Source organism: Halichondria panicea, chromosome 17 (genome assembly GCF_963675165.1).
Source record: "Halichondria panicea chromosome 17, odHalPani1.1, whole genome shotgun sequence".
NCBI lineage: Eukaryota > Metazoa > Porifera > Demospongiae > Suberitida > Halichondriidae > Halichondria > Halichondria panicea.
The window spans coordinates 4895697-4920525 of NC_087393.1; the positions used below are offsets into that span (position 1 = coordinate 4895697).

Here is a 24829-nt window from a genome sequence, read left to right on the forward strand (position 1 = left end):
TAGTGTTGGAGTTCAACCAGCAGCTGCAAGCACATGCAGGTATTATAATGACAGCGTAAATATTTATTGTCTCTAATTATATATAGCTTGACTCAGGGGTCACTGCATGCTGAAGGCAGACATCCAAAGGACAATGCACTTGTGTTACGCCTCTTTAGAGCACCTCCATCACAAAACTTAAATTTCTACGTAATCAACATAAAGATCTATTGGTGCATGAGCTACAAATGTGCATACTTGGGTCCCGACCGGGAGTGGCTGTATGCATGGGAACAGGAATGCACTCCTGATGAGAATTAACTCACACTATGGTGGTTGTATTGCTGTCGATCAGCTGGTAGCCATAGCTATCCTCCAAGCCAGATCGAACAAAACCCAACGGAATACAGAGGGCCATGTACAGTACAGGGGCACCTAGGGATAACATGAACACGATATCAAGTCTATTTGAATACAGCATACCATAGCTGACAATGGTGAAGCCGACAATGTACTTCCGTTCATGCTCTTTTACGAAGACTTTGACGAGGACCAGATACAAGACCACCCCCTCCATGAGCATCCACATGAAGGACACCAGGAACAAGTAGTGCATGAGAACTGCTACCGTCCGACAACCAGGATCCACCACACCCCCTCCTCCGTGAGGGGTTACCCCACTCACAAACATCAGCTGCGCCAGAATTAGACTCGCACACAAGTTGATGTGGATGTAGTTACGCATATTCCAGAGAGACCTGCACAACCACTAGGATATGCCCATGGAATAATTCCCTCTCATATTTTCCCAGACATTTTTTTAGTAAAGATATTGTAGATAATTTTGTTTGGAGTCAAAAAAACTAGTTAAAAGTTAGTTAAGGTAGGAGAGTAGATGCTCAGCTTAGTATTTGCACACCTTAATGTTATAAAAACGGGTAATAATTATTAGCGAATTTTAGCAATTTTGTAATTAATGGAAAATGGTATACACTTTTGAGAGTATGCTAAAGCAAAAGCTAGCCTTATATATAACGACGCTGCATGTCAGTAAGAAGAGCAGTCATAATTATAGTTACCTTAAGTATACTAATGCTACAATGGTTGCTAGCATGGCTAGTACAGAGAGTGATACACCAATGTAGCCAATCAGTCCCAGTACGAATGCATGCACATGCACCTCCCACTATGGGCTGAGAGCTGAGGAGAATGGCAAAGTTAGTGAGATGTGTGCACTCGCACACAGTGTGTGTGGAGTTAGAGAGACTGTCACTTTTCTCACAGCCTTTAGTATTCCATCTTCCATTGACTAGCCGAGAGTCACTGCACGAAATAAGAATACCAATGTTTAGAAATGAATATTGGGAGGCTTCTATTTTATAGAAAATTGATTGCAGTAATCAATGGATATAAACGCTGAAAGGGATTATAGGTTATATAGCCATAATTATAATACAGCAATGTTTAGAAGTGATTGTTGGGAGGCTTCTATCTTCTTCTATCTTATAGAAAATTGATTGCAGTATACTTTAAATTAATCAAAACCCTGAAAAAATACAGAAGATCAAAGTAGACAACACTACAACTACAACTATTACCTACCTTCCTGGTATGAACTCCCAGAAAACACACTCCGTTTCACTGTTATCCTGCATTATTGCTCATTGTGGTCAGACATGCATCAAAGGGGAGTGTATAGTACTAGTTAAGGCCACTCTCTGGTTTCTGGTCCACCGCCTGGATCAGATTTAGTATCTCAAAGCCATATAGATTGCAATTGCTTTTATAGGGACTTATATTGTGGTTTATTCACGGTATCAAATTAGGTATGGTTCACTAAGGAATGCGAAAAGAATGAAGCTCATGCTCAAAAGCAATTGACTGCTAACTTAGCAACAAGATTACGCAGGACTAGAGCAATCAGCAATAAGTATATATATAATTATAGGTTATAACGTCACGCCCTTGGGATCAATTTGAATTTATTTAGCTGTACGTACATGCATCCCTCGTATGAGTAATAAACCTTATGCACACAAACTGGAGTGGGGTGCCTGCATGGCCTTTACATCAAAGTTGGCCTTTCTTTAGTGAGTGGGTTCCACTGTAGGTAGTTTTACAGCGTACAAATGCTTCAGTTATCCAGGAGGGAGGGGAAAGGAATACAGGGCTCACCCCCTCTCCTCGTTAACACTAGCTTGGTTACCAGCTTACCTGCGCCAACTGTGAGGAGTGTTTCAGTGTGACAATGACTGGCTGACTGAGCTGAATGTTGGCTGTGTTACAGATCTTGTCTCCACACTGCAGACTGGTGGAAATCACTGGAGATGCTAACACAATGTCCCTCTCTCCTGGCAGAGTCCCAGGCAGCAGTCCACTCATGTTCCTGTAGTAGACTGAAACCACAGTGACTGGTCCAGTTCCATTACTTATGATCCTCACTAACTCAGTAGGCACTCGGATGGAGCTGTTGGTTGTTTCAATACCAGTGAAGTATGAGTCGTCGTTCCCATCTTGTTCTACCTCTTGGACTATCAGTTCTGTAGAACATTATTGCAAAACGTGCATTACAGATACGTACGTATATGGTTTAGAGTATGTGTGGTTTAAGAATATATCTTTGAGGACCTGTTAAATGAAGCATGCATGTATAATTATAACACCTTTTATGAGACGAAATGTACATTTCCTGTTTACAGCTATACACTGTAAATTAATGTGTTTTCTATAGCTACAACAACTAATGACCTTAATTGTAACAAAAGGGAAATGAATTATGATAACCTGTACCTCCTACGTTTCGCACAATAACCTCCTCTCTAACCCATACCAATATTTGATGTCCTAAGGCCATCTTTAGTCAGAGAGAGCACATTAAATGCCAGCTGCTCAGTGGTAGCAAGCAGTGTACTCCCGACAATGGCACTGGACTGTAGTGTGTGTGCATGAGTGGGCTTGTATGAAGAGGAAGGTTGGAATTATGTTAAATACACACATGAACATACCTGAGTAGTGATCAGTGATTGATTCAGCAAGTCATCACTCACTTCCAAAACAATCTATATACAAGAAATGCTTACATCAATGACTTTCAGTTGTTCACAAATCATCGGGACTCACCTGACCAAACTGTTGGCTGTCGTTGATACCTCTCGCCCGATTTACCATATCACTGAGCAGATACATAACAGCTCTCCGGTCAACAGCTTTTGGACCCTTCCTCCTCACCAAGTCTCGTAGAGAAGTAGCTGCTTGACCAGGAGGCTAATTGGATTATGAGATGCAAAAGTACAATGAATACACAAATAATATGGAATGAGAATATAACATTATACTCACAAGGTTAGAATAATTATGACTTACCTTTTTCTTGATGGTTCTCAAGTCTTCACTTCCATTTATCTAATTAAGGTAGGATAGCAATGAAAAATATATAGTTTACTTACAATGCTTGAAACATTTGAGATAGCAAATTTCAGCTCTTCGGCCAAGGATGAATCAATGCTGGAAGTACCTGGAGCTGTTGGTGTTGACGCCACTTGAATGGAGCTTGTAGAGTAGGTAGTTGAGGTCCCCTTTTCTGCAGTTGTCATATCCGAGATAGTTGGTGTCACCTCTTCTGCAGTTGTCATATCCGAGGTAGTTAAGGTCCCCTTTTCTGGAGTTGTCATATCCGAGGTAGTTGACGTCACCTCTTCTGCAGTTGTCATATCCGAGGTAGTTGAGGTCCCCTTTTCTGCAGTTGTCATATCCCAGGTAGTTGGCATCACGTTTTCTGCAGTTGTCATATCCGAGGTAGTTGGTGTCACCTCTTCTGCAGTTATCATATCCCAGGTAGTTGGCATCACGTTTTCTGCAGTTGCCGTCACCTCTTCTTCAGTTTTCACATCCGAGGTAGTTGCCGTCACCTCTTCTTCAGTTGATGTGGTTAGATCACTTTCTGCACTTGAATTGTTGATAGAAATGCCATTAAACATTTCTAAGAGTTGAGTAATGTTCAGTGGGACTATAGTTGCTATGCGACTAGCCTCTGTTGTTGTTTTCTCACAGCCGAAGGTTGTACAGTTGAGACCAAACACTATCTTGTGATCATCAGAGCCAACAGGACAGACAGTAGATACGCCACCATTTCTAATCTCTTTATTCCAATTTGCTGAGCTGTATCAGTGTATAAAATTCTTGTACATAATGTATTTAGACATGGTTTTGGAGGTGTCTAGAAGCCCAAAGACACTGATTTACTATCACGAGCGTAGCGTGGGTACTACATGTACACGTGGCTGAGGGCTTCTAAATCACATGGATGGACATCGACAAAACATTGTCTAGATACTATATGCTAGTGCGCATGCGCAAACCTTGCCTCGAGGCTTACAACTGATTTTGCTTGACATACTAAGTAAGTTATAGCAAGAGCAGATGATGGAATGTGTTACTACACGGATTCTGCATCGTCTAGCTATGTACAAATCATTCCACATATGCCAAACCACTAAGTGCAGCTAACATTATTCATGATATTCAGCGTTATCAGCCACACATGTACAGAGCACTTAGCACATTACAAACAAGGAAATGTGGTGAATCCACAATACTATGCTATAGTAAGACGCTCCATCCCCTTATCTGCTCCTGCATGGTTATAGGTTTACTAAGTCCCATCCTCCTCTGAGGCAAATTTCCCGTATAGCGGGTAATTTTCGGGGGACAAAATATTCGTGGTTCAGCAATATTGAGACATTTCGTGGATAATATTTTCGTGGTTGCTGCTTGGATAGTAGGTAAAGGTAGGCAAGGTCGCTTCATTCGTGGGTAAAATATTCGTGGTCAGACCTCCAACCACGAAAACCACGAATATTTTGCCCTACGAAAATTACCAGCTATACGGTACTTCCCATGCATGTAGATATTATCAACTATACAGTACAACCTCGATTATCCGGACACCTTGGTTCCAGAGGCAGGCCAGATAGCCGGATAATTGAATAGATAAACCTCACCTTGATACCACTTTATATTGATAAACAGCAGTGCTACATGGTTGTCAGCACATGCGCAGAAGATACAAGCAGGCCTTGTATCATGCAATAGTAACATCTGCAATGCGCATGCGCATTTAAGGGACACGTTTATGTTATGGATTGTTAAAAAGAAAGTTGCCAAGCCAAAGGTTCCGAGTTTAAATTTAAATACAAAAATACCTCAAATATCCCTGATTAAATCCATCCTCCAGTAGACTGATGCTGGTTTCATTCACAATCAAGCTAATAGACACATTGTCCAGTGTCATTACGTCTCTCTTTACACCTGTGTCTAAAAAAACATGTTGCAGCCATCTTATCTGCAGTCCATCTCTGAGATAGTCATCTCCGCACACACTTATCTTGAATGACTGAACTTCAGTAGAATTGTAGTAAGGAACATCATAGTCTCTGATTCGGAATGTTGGATTATTAGTATATAATTTATGATCATGGTACGCTAAAGGAATCCAATTGCCGTCTCTGTCCCAATTGCCTAGCGATACCTCTATACCCTCATTATATCTTTCAATCTCGTTACAGCCATCTGGGGCCATATCCAACACATATGACAGCTCTCTGTGTAGGAGAACATACCGCACAATCATAGACGTACGTGCAGGTACAGAACACAAACTCACATTCTTGGGTTACTGGTTTCGCAATTCATCGGTGGTGGTTGCTTATCAACAAGAACTGAACCATCGACTATCACATTACATTCTTCTGTTGTACTATTATCCTGCAGCCTAACAGGGCGGAACACCACACCCCTTGGTTTCCCTGCCCTACCTCCACCGAACTGTAGAGGACTGGCACCATTTATTGTGAGTTGACTGCTGTTACAGCTGCCTTCTCTGCATTTTTTTTTTATACATTCGTAAGTATAACGTCAAGATAATGCATTGACTTACTCATTAAAGAGATCAAAGTAACTATTGCCATCGAATGTAACCAGCAGTTTGTTGACTTCCCAGCAGTTGCACAATCCACCGCCATGTTCTGGCTGTACTATTCTCAGCTGCACAGAATCAACGTTGTCTTGTCCAGAACTGTGTAGAGTGTGTCCAGTTACATTATAGTCCGCATCTGTATAATTATTATAGTATTGCATGCACAGTAAGTAGAAAATAGGATAGAACATTTACCAGTAGTCAATGTTTCAAGAGTGCTCCACTGGTCAGGTATCAATAAGTTATTGACCCTCTCCAGCCATCGATACTCCACTCTAACAAATGCAGGACCAGGGTAAGTCAGCCCAGTGCTACAGTTGACGGGTGAGTTACTCCTGACAGTTATATTGAGTGAGAAGTTAGAACATCTTGCTCCTTGAGAGAACAGTACAATACTGCAAGCCAGCACTAACACTACAAATTGTCTCTTAGTCTGCATTGCTACTCAGTATAGCTACATGCACATTGAATACTTCAATGACTTCTTTCAATACTCATGCACTGCTCTGGGGGAGTCGATAAACAACTATTAAGTATCACAACTTCCTTAATATCATGTATCAATTAGTTAGGCTAATAAAACACTAAATATACACACATACAGTTGCGATAAATAACAAGCCATACACAATGACTTTCATGATGTTGACATAACTTTGTCATATACTTCTTCATATACCATTGGATTCCTTGTTAACGAAAAGTGCTTCTATTATGTTAATTATAGAGCTGATAAGCATTTTCCATGTATAGAAGTCCCTAGCTGGCATATACTTGTCAACCATGCACACAAAGTATAAAAATGAAACCATAATTGACCACATAACTTCCAGGGCCGAACTCAACACATCTTCCTTTAAAATAATTGTTCATACACAACATAGTTTTGCATGGTAATTACAAAGACCCACAAAAACATTTGCAATGTGAAAATTGCTAGGATTGAAGCGAATAAACAAGAAAGCGGACGAGAGCATAACTCCGATCCATTACATTGTCATTCATATAATTATGTGTACGTTAGATTTTGTCGGTGGTAGTTTTTCCATGCTATTTTGTAGTTTTCCTGGCCAATCAGCACATTGCTGGTATATAATTATAGGGTGATACATGCATACATGCAATCAAGAGTTCATTAGGAAGAGTACGCAACTCCAATAGACTGTACACAAAAAGCATTCCTCCAGACCTACGTCACAGATACTGGCTGTTGTAACCACAACTAGCAGGAAAGGCAATGATAACTATGTTATTCATTGCCTTTCCTACTGGCTTGTAATTTGATACAGTTACATGCATTTGGGTGACAATGTGTGGTCATTGACGACCGTGCATTTTGTGCAAGGTATATACTTGTATGGAAGGAATGATGCGGTTGATTAAGTTCAGTCTATACATATCTTAATTACAATTCCTAATTGAAGAACAATTTGTAATGCAGCTAATATAATGTACCTCAACACTATAGCTGGTACATGCATATATGTACTTTCATAATTACGAACCATACAAACCACAGAGTACAGTGCAGATATAGTTTCTCACCAAATAGCAGTCCACATAGATGCTGCACTACTCTTGAACCTGTCTGTGGAGAGTACACTCTGCTCGGAGGAGTTGCACGCATGTGCATGCAGTAGAGCTCAGGAGTGCTTGGAATTCCCCTAGAATATTCTTGATGTGAATGTTTAGCTCTCCTTTTGAGTGATTTTCCAGTCTCTCAGTTGCACATGCAATGCACAGCTTTGGAAAGGTTCACCCTCACCAGTTGTAGTCCAAAATGACAATAGGCGACCTAGCGTTCAATTGGAGACGGATCGGCCTGGGATCGAGGCTAACCTGGTCCCCGCTTACTTTGTTCAGCGATTGTCGAAATAAAGAGATAACCCCCACTGGCCTTTGCAGTCGAGCTATGGCTGTAAAGGCATGTCTGAGCAGTTAGTATTTCAACAGAGTCTAGCTGTGAGGACACCTGAGGTGGTTAATCTCAAAGAAAACTTTCGGCTCAAAGAACACTCTCACCATACAAGCGGCCACGCTATCACTCTACGGAGTGCTCAGTGGATGGTTGGGAGTGTCTGGAGGGCCCCATACGTTGTCCGTCTCTCTGTTTCCAGGCTATTCGTTGGTCTGGCGCAGGCAGGGGGGCAGGGTATGGAATAGATCTGTACGATCATCTTCTATAACAATGACGTCGACCACCAGACAATCGAGGGTGAAACAATGCATGCATGCATGCGCACATTATTTGCACATTCTCATTAGTTTCATGATTACATAATTATGCAAACCCAATAACACTGAGCATAAGGATAGTTACGAGTACAAAACATGTAAACATGACAAACACAATCACAAACTGAATTGCAGAATAGAATCTACTATATAGTCTGACAACAAAAATTGTTGTGGTGTGTTAATTTTTAACAACACCTCAAGCTGGAAATCCAACACAGGTAAATGATTTTGCATGTGCATAATCCACAGTGTATATACATGTGTTCATTCACCTGGTCTCAGCAAAGTTTATATATGGTTAGTATAGGCAGCTATATAAGCCATAATTATGTATACAATTCATTGTATGCAGTAAGCAGTAAGGCGTGTGCAAATCTAATTTGCTTCTTATACGCTTTTGCCAAACTCATTTTTAGTCTGACTGCGTACCAGCAGACCATGGCAGGCTATATCTGGCTTCTCAAGCAAGACCCTCTTAACAAGAGAGATCCTGGCAAAGAAGGGAAAAGCAACTAACAGACTATAGTGTGTATTATGCTCATGCAGTTTCCACATTTTCCTATTAACTAAAAGAGTTTGTGTACAATTACAATTGATATTGCACAGCTACACTATAATTATAATAAAGTAACAATCTATTTCTATATAATAATTATAACGTATAACGTAATTATACTATGTGAAAGTCAAATATAAGTAATATTAATGTATGACTAACGTTCAGTGTATTCTTCCTTCACACTCATCGGCAAACTCTGTATAAATTATGAGCATAATTATAGTGAACATTATATAATCTTAATTAATGCATAATTATGGTTCCATGTAAACTTAGTATACATCACAAAAACACCTCATTAATTGCAGTTATATGTATTAGTTATTGCCCAGCCAGAGTGCAACATGCCATATATTGCACTGGAGCAATATAATGCCCGAGGGCATTATGTCATCCAGTGCAATATATGGCATGTTGCACGAGGGCGCCTGCAATAACTAACTTGTTGCCCAATGACGTTAAACTCGTCTGACTGGTCATATAAATCGTAATAAAAGACATGTGTTTTGAAGGAATTTAGTGTATTCATTAGTTTTGCTGAATTCATTATGATATATAGTAAATTTTTAGGTTTTCTTCCCACTAGTAGTTGTAAAAGTAGTAGCCTATAAAACGGACCAACTGAGTATTGGGTGGGATGGTGGGCCATAAGTCCCAAATGGATATCTCTTAAAAAAATCTACTGCATTTACACACAGTGCAAGTGCATATAATCCAGTGCATTATAGCCATGGCAGTGATGCAACATGCCATATACTGAGCACTGGATTGCTTTGATCTGCCCACTCACTGGGCAACAAATAGTGTTTGGTATAATTATGTAGACTAATAAACTTGTATTATTATTATGTAGCTCTGCCCAGCACTGAAAGAAATGAATGGAACTGTACAGAGTGCAGCAAACACCAAGCTCAGTGTTACAAACATCTTCCAATTAAGTTGTGCAATCATGCATGCACATATGCACCTGACTCTTTCAGACTCCAGTTTCAACGGACTGTCCAAAGATGGAGAGGTAACATTGGTGCTGACACTGATGAGAGTGGTACTCTGAAATGCAAAATAATGTACAACTATACGTCACTGTAATTATAAGGTCAGATTTGAGAGTGATACCTTGATGTTTTGACGTCGATGCTTTGCCACCTTTTCCTTCCACCATTTGGAGTACGCATCCCTCACTGGCTTAGAGAGAGGCACAAAGAGTATAAAAATGGCCACTCCCTGAAATGAAACGAAGATCGTGAAGATGTACGCCAGCGGGAAAAGAGCAGGGACCTCGAACACTAGAAGACCTGTGTTGATAATGTTACAATCAAAATCTCACATATTATTGTTCTCACCAGTTATCCATGTCAGTCCCATGACAGTGACCAGTGACACAGACGATTTCAACCAAGAACTGTATCAGAAATACTTCAAATAATGCATAATTTGCGTCTGTATCATATCCACATACCTCACTTCCTGCCGCTTCCCTTGCCTCTTTTGGTGTCTACATATGATAACTATTGCCATGATAAAGAAGCCAACATTCACCAAGAGAATCACCACCACTGGCACGATGAATGTCAGAATAAAATTAGTGTTGGAGTTCAACCAGCAGCTGCAAGCACATGCAGGTATTATAATGACAGCGTAAATATTTATTAATTACATAGGCTTGACTCAGGGGTCACTGCTAAAGGCAGACATAGCCGGAAAATAAGAGTGACAATGCACTTGTGTTACGCCTCTTTAGAGTACCTCTACCACAAACTTAAATTTCTGAATAATTAACAATTGGTGCACGAGCTTTCGATATGAGAGCGACTGAACTAACACTATGGGAGTGGCTGCATGCATGTATGTGTGTATGGTATGCATGGGAACAGGAAAAGCACTCTTGATGAGAATTAACTCACACTATGGTGGTTGTATTGCTGTTGATCACCTGGTAGCCATAGCTATTCTCCAAGCCAGATAGAGCAAAGCCCAACGGAATACAGAGGGCCATGTACAGTACAGGGGCACCTAGGGACAACATGAACACGATATCAAGTCTATTTGAATAACGGTTAATAGTCTCTCCCTGGTACCAATTAGATTTCGAACATCAATGTACCAATACTCATTCTTCCCACTAACTTTATGGAACAAACTTGTTAGTAAGTACAATATAGAAGATATTGTTACTGTCAGTGTGTTTAAATATTTTCTGTTTAGGATGCACTTTACATCTAGCTACTAGCTAATTGTGTATCCTATGCTATATGCTGAATTATTATAAAAAATAAAAAATAAAAAATAACAGCATACCATAGCTGATAATAGTGAAGCCGATAATGTACTTCCGTTCATGCTGTTTTACGAAGACTTTGACGAGGACCAGATACAAGACCACCCCCTCCATGAGCATCCACATGAAGGACACCAGGAACAAGTAGTGCATAAGAACTGCTGCCGTCCGACAACCAGGATCCACCACACCCCCTCCTCCGTGAGGAGTTAACCCACTCACAAACATCAGCTGTGCCAGAATTAGACTCACACACAAGTTGATGTGGATATAGTTACGCATATTCCATAAAGACCTGTACAATTAACACACTCAATAAGTAGCCTCGTTATGTAACGTATGCTTGTTGCCTAATAAATGTTGATGTTATTCCAATAACAAGTTCAGAATTATTGGTCAGAGATCAAACAGAGATATTATTACCAATACAACCTCTATATAAAGGAAGTTGTCAGTAAGAAGTGCAACCACATAGTTACCTTAGGTATACCAATGCTACAATGGTTGCAAGCATGGCTAGTACAGAGAGTGATACACCAATGTAGTCAATCAGTCCCAGTACGAATGCATGCACACCTCCCACTATGGGCTGAGAGCTGAGGAGAATGGCAAAGTTGGTGAGATGTGTGCACTCGCACACAGTGTGTGTGGAGTTAGAGAGACTGTTATTTCTCTCACAGCCTTTAGTATTCCATCTTCCATTGACTAGCCGAGAGTCACTGCACAAAATAAGAATACCAATATTTAGAAATGAATATTGGGAGGCTTCTATTTTAGAAAATTGATTGCAGTAATCAATGGATATAAACACTGAAAGGGAAATGGTAATTAACTTCATCCCTCTATGGAGTAAATAGTGCATGCACTCGACAGTATACAACTATTACCTACCTTCCTAGTATGAACTCCCAGAAAACACACTTCATTTCACTGCTATCCTATAAAGAACAGAGAAACCGAACTTTTATAGAGGTGACCTTAATTGGAGTAGTTTAATTTGTACAAAAATGTTCTTATATCACAGTTGGCCTTTCTTTAGAGGTGGCCTTAAAGTTGGTTTCCACTGTACGTAGCTACTGTGTTACTGTACAAATGCTTCAGTTATCCAGGGGGAAATACATGTAGGGCTTCTCCTCATTAAGCCTAGTTTAACGTTACCAGCTCACCTGCGCAAACTGTGAGAAGTGTTTCAGTGAGACAATGACTGGCTGGCTGAGCTGAATGTTGGCTGCGTCAAAGATCTTGTCCCCACACTGCAGACTGGAGGAGACCACTGGAGATGCTAACACAGTGTCCCTCTCTCCTGGCAGAGTCCCGGGCAGCAGTCCACTCATGTTCCTGTAGTAGACTGAAACCACAGTGACTGGTCCAGTTCCATTACATATCATCCTCACTAACTCAGTGGGCACTCGGATGGAGCCGTTGGTTGTTTCAATACCAGTGAAATACGAGTCATTGTTCCCATCTTGTTCTACCTCTTGGACTATCAGTTCTGTAGAACATTATTGCAAAGTGTGCATACAGTAATGAACTCACAAGCATATGGAATTTCTTTGAGGACCTGTAAAGTGAAGTATGCCAGTATAATTATATCACCCTTTTATGAGATGAAACTGGAAAGTACTAGGAGTACTAGCCTGACTCCAGCCCCTTAAAATGTACATTTCCTGTTTACAGCTATACACTGTAAATTAATCTGTTGCTACAGCTACAACAACTAATGACTTTAGGCACGAGTGCAGGCCGCAGGCCCCTAGGGCAAACAGAATTACTAAGCCAATAATTATATCAAATGTGTGCACGATGTATAACAACTGATTTTTTGCATTCCTTGTGCATTCTTTTCCGTGTACACATCACTCCTTTTATAGGACACCTAGTTTGTATAACTGCTTGTGGTCGGCTAATAATTATACTTAACGCTGTACTGTCATGTTAACTGTACACTAAACGTCATGTGACCTATAGACCACAAATAACTTCAACCTTATGAAAGTGGGTGGATTTTAGATAACTTCAGCCAGTAACTAACCGCTATGCCAATATCTAAATACTATAATGATCTCGGGCCTAAAGGACCTTGACCACAATCTACTACCGGGCCAATAAACTGCTTGTGGCACGAATTGCCATGTAATAACTAATTTGTTGCCTTGAAAACCATTTGCTGCGTATAGATACGGAGAAAAAATAGTTTGGTAGTTTTGTTCTGTTTTTGGTGGCTGGAATTACAATATTGTATAGTAAGTGCATCGAAACCATGTCTAATTACCATACCAAGTCTAAGTCTAAACCATACCAATATTTGATGTGCTAAGGCCGTTTTCGTTCGGAACAAGCACGTTAAATGCCAGCTGCTCAATGGTAGCAAGCAGTGTACTCCCGACAATGGCGCTGGACTGTAGTATGTGTGCATGAGTGGGCTTGTATGATGGGGAGGGAGGTTGTAACACTAAATAAGTAAATGGTGCATGTCATAAACACACACAAGTGAACATTACCTGAGTAGAATTATATTACACACATGAACATACCTGAGTAGTGATCAGTGATTGTTTCAGCAAGTCATCATTCACTTCCAGAACAATCTACAATAAATGCTTACAAGTGGCATTTAAATCATTTGTACTCACCTGACCAAACTGTTGGCTGTCATTGATACTTCTCGCCGCCTGATTTACAATGTCACTGAGCAGATATATAACAACTCCTGGGTCAACTTCTGTACCATTCCTCACCACCAAGTCTAGCAGAGAAGTAACTGCTTCAACAGGAGGCTAGTTGAGGAGATGATAATAATCAGAAGGGACTAATATTTATGTTATATAGTTATTGCCTAGACTTTATGGCAGTAAACCTCTGAGGCTGACAGTAAAGCCCCGAGGCAAAGGATACATGGTTTTAGCCTAAGATGAGAGTAACATATTCACAAGATTAGAATGTGACTTACTGTTTGCAGGATGGCTCTCAAGTCGTCATTTTCATTTATCTAAGGCAGGAAGACAATGAAAAACATGCAAATTTTTAGCATACTTACAATGCTTAAAACATTTGAGATAGTAGATTCCAGCTCTTCAGCCAAAGATGAATCAATGCTGGAAGTAGCAGGAGCTGTGGTAGCTGTCATCACCTCTTCTTCTGTTGATGTGGTAATGTCTTTAAACGTTTCTAAGAGTCGAGTGATGTTCAGTGGGACTGTAGTTGCTATGCGACTAGCGTCTGTTTTTCTTTTCTCACAGCCGAAGGTTGTACAGTTGAGACCAAACACTATTTTGTGATCATCAGAGCCACCAGAGCAATCAGTAGATACGCCACCATTTCTGATCTCTTTATTCCAATTATTTGAGCTGTACGAGTGTATCAAAATCTTATACATTCAAATATAGCAAAATACCTCAAATATCCCTGATCAAATCCATCCTCCAGTAGACTGATGCTGGTTTCATTCACAATCAAGCTAATAGACACATTATCCAGTGTCACTGTGTCCCTCTTTACACCTGTTTTTAAGTAAACGTATTGCAGCCATCTTATCTGCAGTCCATCTCTGAGATAGTCATCTCCGCACACACTTATCTTGAATGACTCAACTTCACTACAATTGTAATAAGGAACATCATAGTCTCTGATTCGGAATGATGGATTATTGGTGTATAATTGATGATCATGGTACGCTAGAGGAATCCAATCACCGTCTCTGTCCCAGTTGCCTAGCGATACCTCTATACCCTCATTATGGCGATCAATCTTGTCACAGTCATCTGGGGTCAAATCCAACACATATGATAGCTCTCTGTGTAAGAGAACACACAATCATACGCAGCAGATAAGAAACACACTCACATTCTTGGGTTACTGTCTTTGCAATTCATCGGTGGTGGTTGCTTATCAACAAGAGCTGAACCATTGACAACCATATTACATCCTTCTGTTTGGCCATTATCCAGCGTAACAGGGAGGAACACCACACCCCTTGGTTCCCCTGCGCTACCATCACAGAACTGTAGAGGACCGGTATCATTTATTGTGATTCGACTGCTGTTAATATAACAGCTTCTTATTCTGCATTTAATACATAATTATTATATGATGTCCAGATAAAATGCATTGACTTACTCGTTAAGGAGATCAAAGTAACTATTGCCATCAAATGTAACCAGCAGTTTGCTGATTTCCCAGCAGTTGCACAATCCACCGCCATGTTCTGGCTGTACTATTCTCAGCTGCACAGAATCAACGCTGTCTTGATCAGAACTTTGTAGAGTATGTCCAGTTACATTATAGTCATCATCTGAAAGATAGTATACAGCATAGATTAATATGGTATACACATATACGAAGTATAAGTGGAAAATCCAATGCAAAATTTACCAGTAGTCATTGTCTTAAGAGTGCTCCACTGGTTAGGTATCAATGATGTATTGACCCTCTCCAGCCATCGATACTCCACTCTAATAAATGCAGGACCAGGGTAAGTCAGCCCAGTGCTACAGTTGAGGGGTGAGTTACTCGTGACAGTTATATTGAGTGAGAAGTTAGAACATCTTGCTCCTTGAGAGAACAGTACAATACTGCAAGCCAGCACTAACACTGCAAGTTCTCTCTTAGTCTGCATTGCTACTCTAAACTATAGTACAGCTACATGGAATAGTTTAATGATTTTCTTTCAACCACTCACTGCTATCTGGGGAGTTGATACAACTACTAGTATTACAACTTCCTCAATACCATGCATGAATTAGTTAGGGAAACACTATATGAAACACCTATACAGTTGTGATAAATAACAAGTTATACACAGTAATGACCTTCATGATGTTGACATAACTTCCCATTGCATGGATTCCTTGTTAAAAAGCGCTTATATCTATATGTTATAGAGCACCAACTAAAAGTGAGCATTTTCCATGTAGAAGTCCCAGGCATACTTGTCAAAAATTTGTATTATTAGTATTACAACTTCCTCAATTCCATGCATGCATGTATGAGTACACACCTACACACATGCAGTTGCGATAAATAACAAGCCATAATTTATACTGTTTTCACCATTATAATGTTGACATAACTTTGTCATACTTCACTAATTATACCAATGTATTCCTTGCATGTGAAAAGGCGCTTCTAATATCTAGAATTATGCTGTAGAGCTGATACGCTCCAACCTTAGCATTTTCTTTGTAGAAGTTCCTAGCAGACTTGTCCACCATATAAAGCATAAATGAAGCCATAATTGACCACGTAACTTCCAGGGCCGAACTCAACGTAAATAGACTTTAGTTCAACGTCTTCCTTTAAAGGATTGCTCGTACACAACATAGTTTTGCATGTATGGATTATTGGTATCACATAATTATCCTCTACTATGGTTATTATACCTACGTACAAATAATAAGTGAGTAATCAGCGAAATGTAAATCAGAGGAAGACACCCGTGCACTTAGTATCTCCCCTAAACCCCTCAATAGAGAATGTAACTTAACACATTCACCAAACCATACCACATTAATTGTGACAAATTCTTCATAGCCGATTGCTCCAAGGGGTTGCTTCTACCGCAAAAAGCAGTAAAAGGTGACTATCATTATAATTAAACCTTCACCCATTCAGTGTGCACGTGCACAGTGAGGAATACTTAACGGTCTTTCCACGAAAGTTTTATACCCTTAAAATTTCCGCTATATGGTATAACACACCTTACATATAAAGAAAGAGAAAGAGAAACATCAGAGCCTCCAAGTATTTCTGTATTTATACGGACTTCTATCTTATAATAAGGTTATACGGAATTAACTGCAAAAAAACGGATATAGATGTAGATAGATCTCTTTAAATTGTGGATCATTTTCCTCTGCACAAAGTTGATATGCTGCATTTTTTGTCCGCAAATGATACAGCAAATGACTCTATTACCTATGCTGGTGGTGAGTCTGATACTAAAACACAGCTATGCTTGTAAAAGCTAAGTCTCGCTTGCCATGCCCCTTTATTGAAGGGGCGTGGCAATATAAATACAGCCACTAAACAGCATTCCTCATTTCTACTCCTTTTCACACCGTTTATTAGTTGGGCGGAGTCCAACCAACTGCATGGGGTTGGGCACCACTGCAATGTCAGGTTTTGTTCCACAGGGTGTGGCTATAAGCATTAATCCCAAGTGGGCGGTAACCGCAAAGCTCATGCAGTTAGAATGCTCTGCAGGTGTCAGTTTTGCATGCCACTAGCTCTAACTGACCTGGTGTGTTCCTGGATCAAGCTGGCTTGTCTACTATTGTTGCATTTTGATTGGCTAAAGAGAATTACTAGTTACAGACTCGTCATTAATGAGCCACGCCTTCAGCACTTGAACTCTGCAATCTGATTGGGCTGCAAAATTTCTGCAGTGGAACAAAACCTGACTTGCAGTGGTGCCCAACCCTACGCAGAGGGTTGGACTCGGCCCAACTAATAGTTTATATATAACTGAAAAATTAAATACAGAAAAATGAGCTGCTGAAAAGAAAAGTTTCTACACGCTAATACTGATTTTTCATAATTCCTCACCATAATTATGGAACCACAGAGTACAGTGTCATTTTCTCACCAAATAGCAGTCCACATAGATGCTCCACTACTCTTGAATGTGTGAAGATAGTACCGGAGGAGTCACACACATGCGCAGTAGAACTCAGGGGCTTAGCCTCGAAATCAGATTACTTTTTCATGTGTCTTGATTTCGAGGTAATGACGGCTGTCTAAAAATAGCTTGAAATTACGCCATTTCCTAATTGGTGTGTCATCGTGGGGGACCTCAGCTAGCTACATAAAAGGGGTGTCTTCCTCAGCTATAATTATCCATCCACAGCCGATCGTGCTGCAGTGGTTCACCATCACCAGTTGTAGTCCAAGATGACAAGTTCACCAAGGCTACCTGGTCCCCGCTTACTTCGAGGAGACATTGTCGAAGTAAAGAGATAACCCCACTGGCCTTTGCAGTCGAGCTATGGCTGTAAGGGCATGTCTGAGCAGTTAGTATCTCAACAGAGTCTAGCTGTGAGGACACCTGAGGTGGTTAATCTCAAAGAAAACACTCGGCTCAAAGGGCACTCTCACCATACAAGCGGCCACGCTATCACTCTACAGAGTGCTCAGTGGATGGTTGGGAGTGTCTGGAGGGCCCCATACGTTGTCCGTCTGTCTGTTGCTAGGCTACTCGTTGGTCTGGCGCAGGCAGGGGGGTAGGGCATGGAATAGATCTGTACGATCATCTTCTATAGCAATAACGTCGACCACCAGATCGACAATCGAGGTGGAACAATGGTCATGCAAATATGCACACATGACAATAATTATTGTCAGACAGTCTTTATTACTTATTATTTTCACATTGTCATTTAATAAGGCTGTTAGACTTTATACAACATGTATTATTGCTTCATGATTATATTATGCAAAGCTGACAATTAACATTGAGCATGAGAATAGTTGCGAGTATAAAACATGTATTAAAACATGACAAACACATAATTACAATCAATAAGACACAGTTTCATCTAAGTTGAGTTGTCGTCTGATTGGAATGATTTTTAGTTTAACATTGAGGTCCATAATTGCTTTCCCCTCCTCTTGTATGCCATCAATTAGATTTTTGTTACGCAGCTGCAAGGAATTAAGAACAGAGTAAAGTAGAGCACAATGAACAATAGTTGAGGAGAATATACAATGAAAAACAGTTGGTATAGTTGGACCATAAGGAAAGCACTAATTTAAAGCAGTACATGTAAGGAAAGCAGTATGCAAAATGTAACAAGGAGAGTATTTGGGTGCATTTCTAGGAATCTGTTGCCATGTGTACATGCACTGCACTGCTGAGAATTAATGTACCAATGAACACAAGAGTACACTACTGGGAATAGTGGCTGAATAGGGAAGCAATTAGCAAAAAATGTCACTAAGATAAAGGAATATGTGGCAGTAGGAACAGTGTAGGGACATTACACTGAATGTACCTACAGCATTATACAAAGGCCAGGGAATTACAGATTACATGCATGAGTAAATACCATAGACTCACATCTAACTCTTTGTTGTGCCACTTCAGAGCAGCCACTTGCCTGGCCAAGTCTGTTTCATCACCCTATATGTATGTCACAACTATTAGAAAGCATCCTGTCCTAATAAAGGGCAGCTGGCAAACAATTACATGACTGTACAAGGAAGAGGAAGGCCATCAATTAAGCTAATCACATGTGTAATGAAGTGTTTATATATAGCCATAAAAGCACTGTGTACCAACAATACACTGCACTAAGTACGAATAGGTAACTGAAAGAGCTGCAAAAACAAACACTGTAATCCTGTTACCAGTAAGTATGTGATCAGGTGATGTACTTACACTGTCCTCGTCTGAGCAGGCGACCTCTACGATATGAGACTGTCGATTTCGTAAACGACGCTATAAGAGAACAAACAAGCAATGTACAAGTTGAACAAATATAGTGACATTGCCACAAACCTTGTAGCTGTCGATAAGGTCGGCCTCGCGTTTCAGGGCAGTTTTCAGCTCGTCTTTCTTTGAATACAGCTCCTGTGTTAGAAAATAGGTAATGGTCAACACACAAAGAAAGTTGAATGCAGTTACAACCCAAAATTAAAATTTGGTTATAAACAGTTTTGCGTAATCTTGCACGTGTGTGGTACACATGATGTACACTGTAGATACATGTATAACAGTAAACATACCTCACTTTCTGCCACCAGTGTGGCCTCCATCAGCATCAGTGTCTTTACAAATTCTGAAGAGAGAACAGAATACATGATGAGCAAAGAACGGAGAACAGAGATAAATAAAGGAGGGAGGGAGTGAAGGTCTGCACTTACCACTTTCCCCGTTAGTAGGGGCCAGTTGGGCCGATGGTGGTGGCATCATAGGTTTCTTGGGGGCAGCTGCTGATTTTGCTTGTAACGCCTTTTTCTGTTGCAAGGAGGAGAGACAGATTCAAACAATACACAATACACACACATGCAGTAGTCCATCTTTGCATGGGTTATACTGTTACTGTATAGTAATCCACAATAGACACATGAAACCCAACCCCCAAAGTACACCACACCTTTCTCCGAAGTATAGTGATGGCTCTCTGCAGTTCCCAGAGGTAGTCATCTTTCTTATTGTATCTGTTGGTCATCCTGCTGTGGACATTGTCAAGGATACCGGTCAACCTCTGCAGCTCAGTACTCACTTCCCTGAGGGGGGGAGGGGCAAGAATTATGTAACAGATGAACAACAGTCCTTTCAGCAATTAACACACAAAGAAGTTTACAACTACAACTCCAGGATACAGAACGTAGCTTCATGATTCTATGGGGAACAATGGTAGTACTTTAAAGACAAAATAATCAACATCCATTATATAGCATCCAAAACAGGCCAGACTCACTCTTCAGTTTTCAGACTGGCCACATGACTGAGGTGATTCTCAACCTTGAGTCGACCACTGTCCCTCTTGTCAGGCTTCATGTATCTGGAGGAATGCATGGACATTAAGATAACAGCCTCACACTGCTTTATGTAATAGTTGTAACACAAGCACGAGTGCCACACGGGATATATTGGCTGAGTAGTGATCTAGGCCTGAGGGTCGCAGGCCCCGAGGGCAAAAATTATTGTTTTTTAGCTATAGCTATTACAGTGACTGTATGCTGACTGAGTACGAGGCAAGCGTTGGCAAGGTTTATTAATTTATATACATGCCCCCAGCAAAAACCTCATCTCACACAACATACTTTTATTATTATACTATTATCAGGAGTTCATTAAAACTCTTGCTATTATACATACACTCTAAAGTATTACGATATTGTACGTGCATCCCTAACTCACTTTTTGAGCTCTAAATCTCCGAAGAGCTCTTGTCGGTTGTTATAGAGTGCGTGCAGGGCAGGTGCTGATATCTGGAGGGTGGGGCTGAACACAATCACGATGTTGGGGAGCGTCATCTTGTTCACCGAGGACTGTGCAGAGAGAGAGAGGGGTGTGTGTCACTAGGATGGGCCGATTAGAAAACTCTGAAATGCTGATAATAGATAGACACTGCATGATACATGATTAGAGCCTGTGTTATGGAGAAGAATATATATGTAGATTTTGCCATTTGGTACAAATTTTGCCCCAGTAGCTGCTAAATTTCTTAACTCATTGCAATCGGACAATTTAGGCAAAATAATGTCTCCCTGCAAACCCAACCCACCTTATCGATGATATGGCCCATGTGTGTGATTAGCCAGCTGAGCATAAGCTTCTCTAGCGGGGGCACCTCTTCCATGAGCTCCTCTAGAGCTTTGTACTGATCACCAGGGGGCAGCACTGGGGGGGGGGGGGGGGGGGGGGCGAGAGGTCATGTGAAGGTACATTCTGTATGGAAAGTGCATAATAGTTGACCTCCTAGCCCCTTGGCAAAAAAATTGACCCCTGATTATGTGCAAATAAAACTGTTCACAAGTCTATCTGTAGGGTCCTTTGGGCTTGTTATAAGTACACGGCCTTTCAACAAAATAATTATAGCTACGCCTGCACTCAGTGTTTTTGAGCTAAACTTAAGGAGTGGAGATACACACAATAGTGGACCTAGACACACCTAACCCCCACACACCTGTTCAACACAGACATTTATATAGGCTCTAAAATGAACACTTTGAAAGCTTACTAGTGAGAGAATCAACCCTGGGAGCCAGCCTGTGGGGAATGAGGGGCTCTGGCAGGTCTCTGAGGTACTGCTTGAAGAGACTGGCCACTGTGTTCACATCATGCTCAGTCAGGTCCAACACTTCACCTGCACGAGGGGAAGGGGGTTAAAGGTCAATACCAACCAACCTATTAGTGATACCTCAATACACAGAGGTAGGTATTGCAGTGATATCCCGGAGTACCTAGGTATTGACCTTTGCCTACTAAAGGTCGACAAAATGTAGCCTGCCCTAAGCTCAAAAGTTGTACTGAGAAACACTTGAAAATGTATATTGTACAAAATATCCGTATATGGTTTTTAGCAGCACACTGAGGTATAATACATTCCACAGTGTGGGTGGTAGAAAGACATGATGTATGGTCTCAGACACAACTATAAACAAAGTACACAGCTCTGAGCAAGTGGGGTTGGTGTCTGACATTCCAAGACAGTTCATGATATTCAGACAAGCTCCTTAAATGGTAAAGCCGTGTGTGTGTGTGTGTGTACCTTTATCATAGCGGCTCTTAGCATCCTCGATCTTACTCTTGACCCCCGGCAGACGATACAGTCCCTCATGATCCGCTGTGTGTGTGTGGGGGCGGGGTAAAGTGTGTGTGTGTGTGTGGGGGGGGGGGTGTGGGGGGTCAAGCAAGTGTAGTGATATGCCCTAAATCTACTGCACATACTACCAGGAAAACTCAAGTCACCAGCCCTGATAGCATCGTGTATGCATAATAGACACTTACTGCACACCCAATGTAAGGACGCGAGGAGCTTGCGTACAATGCAGAAACGCAACTCACCATTTTGCTCCAAATAGTCGATACATTCTCTAAACACGGTGGGCAGCTGAATGCCATCCCCCGCCACCTGACTCCGCCCCACTGCCGTCTCCAAGGAAACACCAAACACAGGTGCATCTACGAAGTAAAGCGAGCGATAAGTATCACACACACACACACTATTGGTAATAATAATAGCATCAGCGTTGTGTGTTTTATCCATCAATAATTATTATTAGATTGTGGTACCTTTTCGTAGTTTGTTCTTGATTTTCTGTTTGAATTGGACAATGTTTGGCTTTTTGAAGGCGTGCTTAAACTTCTTCTTTGGCTTTGGGCTGGCCTCATCTTGAAGAGTGCTGAACAGAAACAAGAGATATTGATAAGTGTCATTATTACCGCAACACAAGTGTTTGCATGTTGCCACTTATAATAGCATTTTGTTTATTTTTATGAAGTGCATGCAACAATTACGTGACCCTCCTTTATTGTTTTGTAAACTGGACTAAGTGAGAACATAAATTATGCGTTTACAGCTACATCACACGGCAAGCAAGAGAAGTAAAAAATAAATGCTGATATGGTAACAGACACTAATAATACTTAAGTATATTATTATACATTCACTTTCAATCTGCACACGGCATAGACCAGCTAATGATGTGTTACCAACAGAGACAAGTTGTGTACAAGCACTGTTAGCAGCTGTCAGTTGATGCTCAGCAGTTAACCAAGTGCTAGGAAACGATAATACCCCAGCCATACCTGCCATGCATGAGTGACAAAACAGATGACTTACTAGTGGAATAAGTGGATCTCCTTAGCTACCTGGGGTGGGGTGATTGCATGAGGAGCTAGTTAAGTGATTCTATAAACAAACACACGTAAATGACTAGCCATGCTGTTGTTCAGTTGTGCATATATCCCCCTCAGCCATATATAACCAGAGTGTAAGGTGATGCTTGCTGCACATAATTATACAAATACGTATATGTCTAAGGTGGAACTTAGAATTAAGATGAAGAAAGTCCCGGTCATAATTGTTTAAGGACAGAAATGACATAGTAGGAGGTGATCAAACTTCACATGATTGTTGAATAACATCGTAGAAGCTAGTAACACAGCATCTCACATTACATATTACATCCATCAAAGCGCATTTGATCCACCTACGACTGGTTGTTTTGTGTAAATTGACCTAGTCTGAAATAACGTGAATCTAAAGCTCTGTATCACTATACCAGTGTAGCAGCTTGGAGCCATTGAAGCACGCAAGCCTAACAAGGACAACTTGGACAACACACAACATGTCCGCATACCGCCATCTTACAACATAAACAACAACAACTCAACCTTAATTATCCCTCAGAGGAAGTCTCCGTACACATATAGAGGTATTTAATAATAGCCTGAGGGTATCTCTCGTTAGCTTGCATCGTGTCTAACACACACTAAGAGACACTTAGTGCACTGCCCATATATTGCAACGGTCAAGCTACGGCAGCTTTACCAACTCAAGTGGGGATAACCGACTATATATAATTATGGGACCAGTAACGTGATCGTAGCAGCTATATTAGCTCATAACTGTAAACCACCTATTAAGAGTACAGATGGCACGACAAGTTGCCACAAGAAGAGTGAGTGTTTTCCTTAATTTGCTAATTGTCTTGTGTATATTTGTAAATCCCAAACAAAAACCAGCTATTGTAAAATCAAAAAACACTGCATCAACGTATGTACATACTATACTGTACCGGCCTGCGCCTGACTCTAGTTTGGGAAAAATCAATATTGTATGAAAGAAATTAGTAGTATACTATTGAAGAGGTCTGTACTATAATTATTTACCTAGCAACAGTATAGTAGTTGAGTTACCTTGTGCGTGCTTCGTCAGGGTCCGACAACGTCCCTTTGGTAGGCACCAGAGATAGCTCCCTGACACGATGTATCTCAAAGCCTCCTGGCACATGCAGTAGAGTATCACTTCTGCTGCTCAATGGCTCATCATCCCTAGTACTACTAGACAGTGCTTGGCTAGTGACCCCATCAGTGGTCTCCTCTGCATCAAGTACACCACTTTCAGACTCTGATCCGCTCTCGAAACTGTCATCAAAACTGTCTGCGTAGTAGTCAGACATTGCTAGCTGCACTAGGAGTGTAGGACTGCTTCACCACTGTGTCTACGTCTTTTTAGCTTCTTGTAGGTATAGGTACTAGTCTAAATATATAATTATGTAGACTACCTCTTTCCAATTTTTCGATAGCTCAAAAGTCCGTTTAATTAGAATGTGAGGGGGAGGGGCTGAA

At 40.9% G+C, this 24829-nt stretch overlaps 3 protein-coding genes across 7 annotated transcripts in view; all 3 read right to left on the bottom strand.

Moving 5' to 3' along the window:
- LOC135351720 (adhesion G protein-coupled receptor L3-like) overlaps positions 1–6473 on the bottom strand; it is a 21552-nt gene extending 15079 nt beyond the window's left edge. The window contains exons 1-4 of the mRNA XM_064550798.1: positions 6149–6473; positions 5915–6089; positions 5642–5857; positions 5181–5579 (exon numbers count right to left, since the gene is read on the bottom strand). Of these exons, the coding sequence (XP_064406868.1) occupies positions 5181–5579; positions 5642–5857; positions 5915–6089; positions 6149–6392 (1034 nt within the window). The 5' untranslated portion in view covers positions 6393–6473. The remainder of the gene's footprint in view (positions 1–5180; positions 5580–5641; positions 5858–5914; positions 6090–6148) is intronic.
- LOC135351721 (adhesion G protein-coupled receptor L3-like) overlaps positions 1–15744 on the bottom strand; it is a 23945-nt gene extending 8201 nt beyond the window's left edge. For 2 of the 5 annotated variants that reach the window (XM_064550799.1, XM_064550800.1), the window contains exons 1-15: positions 15400–15743; positions 15145–15319; positions 14872–15090; positions 14423–14821; positions 14066–14375; positions 13979–14017; positions 13662–13805; positions 13563–13616; positions 13328–13427; positions 12195–12520; positions 11920–11966; positions 11508–11747; positions 11049–11323; positions 10655–10763; positions 10210–10356 (exon numbers count right to left, since the gene is read on the bottom strand). In XM_064550799.1, the coding sequence (XP_064406869.1) occupies positions 10210–10356; positions 10655–10763; positions 11049–11323; positions 11508–11747; positions 11920–11966; positions 12195–12520; positions 13328–13427; positions 13563–13616; positions 13662–13805; positions 13979–14017; positions 14066–14375; positions 14423–14821; positions 14872–15090; positions 15145–15319; positions 15400–15643 (2828 nt within the window). In that variant the 5' untranslated portion in view covers positions 15644–15743. Of the gene's footprint in view, positions 1–8766; positions 8947–9717; positions 9824–9866; positions 10046–10093; positions 10153–10209; positions 10357–10654; positions 10764–11048; positions 11324–11507; positions 11748–11919; positions 11967–12194; positions 12521–13327; positions 13428–13562; positions 13617–13661; positions 13806–13978; positions 14018–14065; positions 14376–14422; positions 14822–14871; positions 15091–15144; positions 15320–15399 lie in introns of those variants that run through there. The other 3 variants (XM_064550802.1, XM_064550801.1, XM_064550803.1) reach the window with 3 other exon arrangements.
- Positions 15745–18419: 2675 nt separating this feature from the next.
- LOC135351924 (ralA-binding protein 1-like) lies at positions 18420–24770 on the bottom strand. The gene is made up of 15 exons (XM_064551043.1): positions 24398–24770; positions 22769–22878; positions 22541–22657; positions 22245–22319; positions 21714–21839; positions 21258–21373; positions 20891–21021; positions 20448–20531; positions 20121–20253; positions 19888–19981; positions 19750–19802; positions 19523–19594; positions 19403–19462; positions 19082–19144; positions 18420–18666 (listed from the first exon to the last, which is right to left on the bottom strand). The coding sequence occupies exons 1-15, from the start codon at positions 24658–24660 to the stop codon at positions 18541–18543; spliced, it is 1623 nt and encodes a 540-aa protein (XP_064407113.1). The 5' UTR covers positions 24661–24770; the 3' UTR covers positions 18420–18540.
- Between the last annotated feature and the right edge of the window lie 59 nt (positions 24771–24829).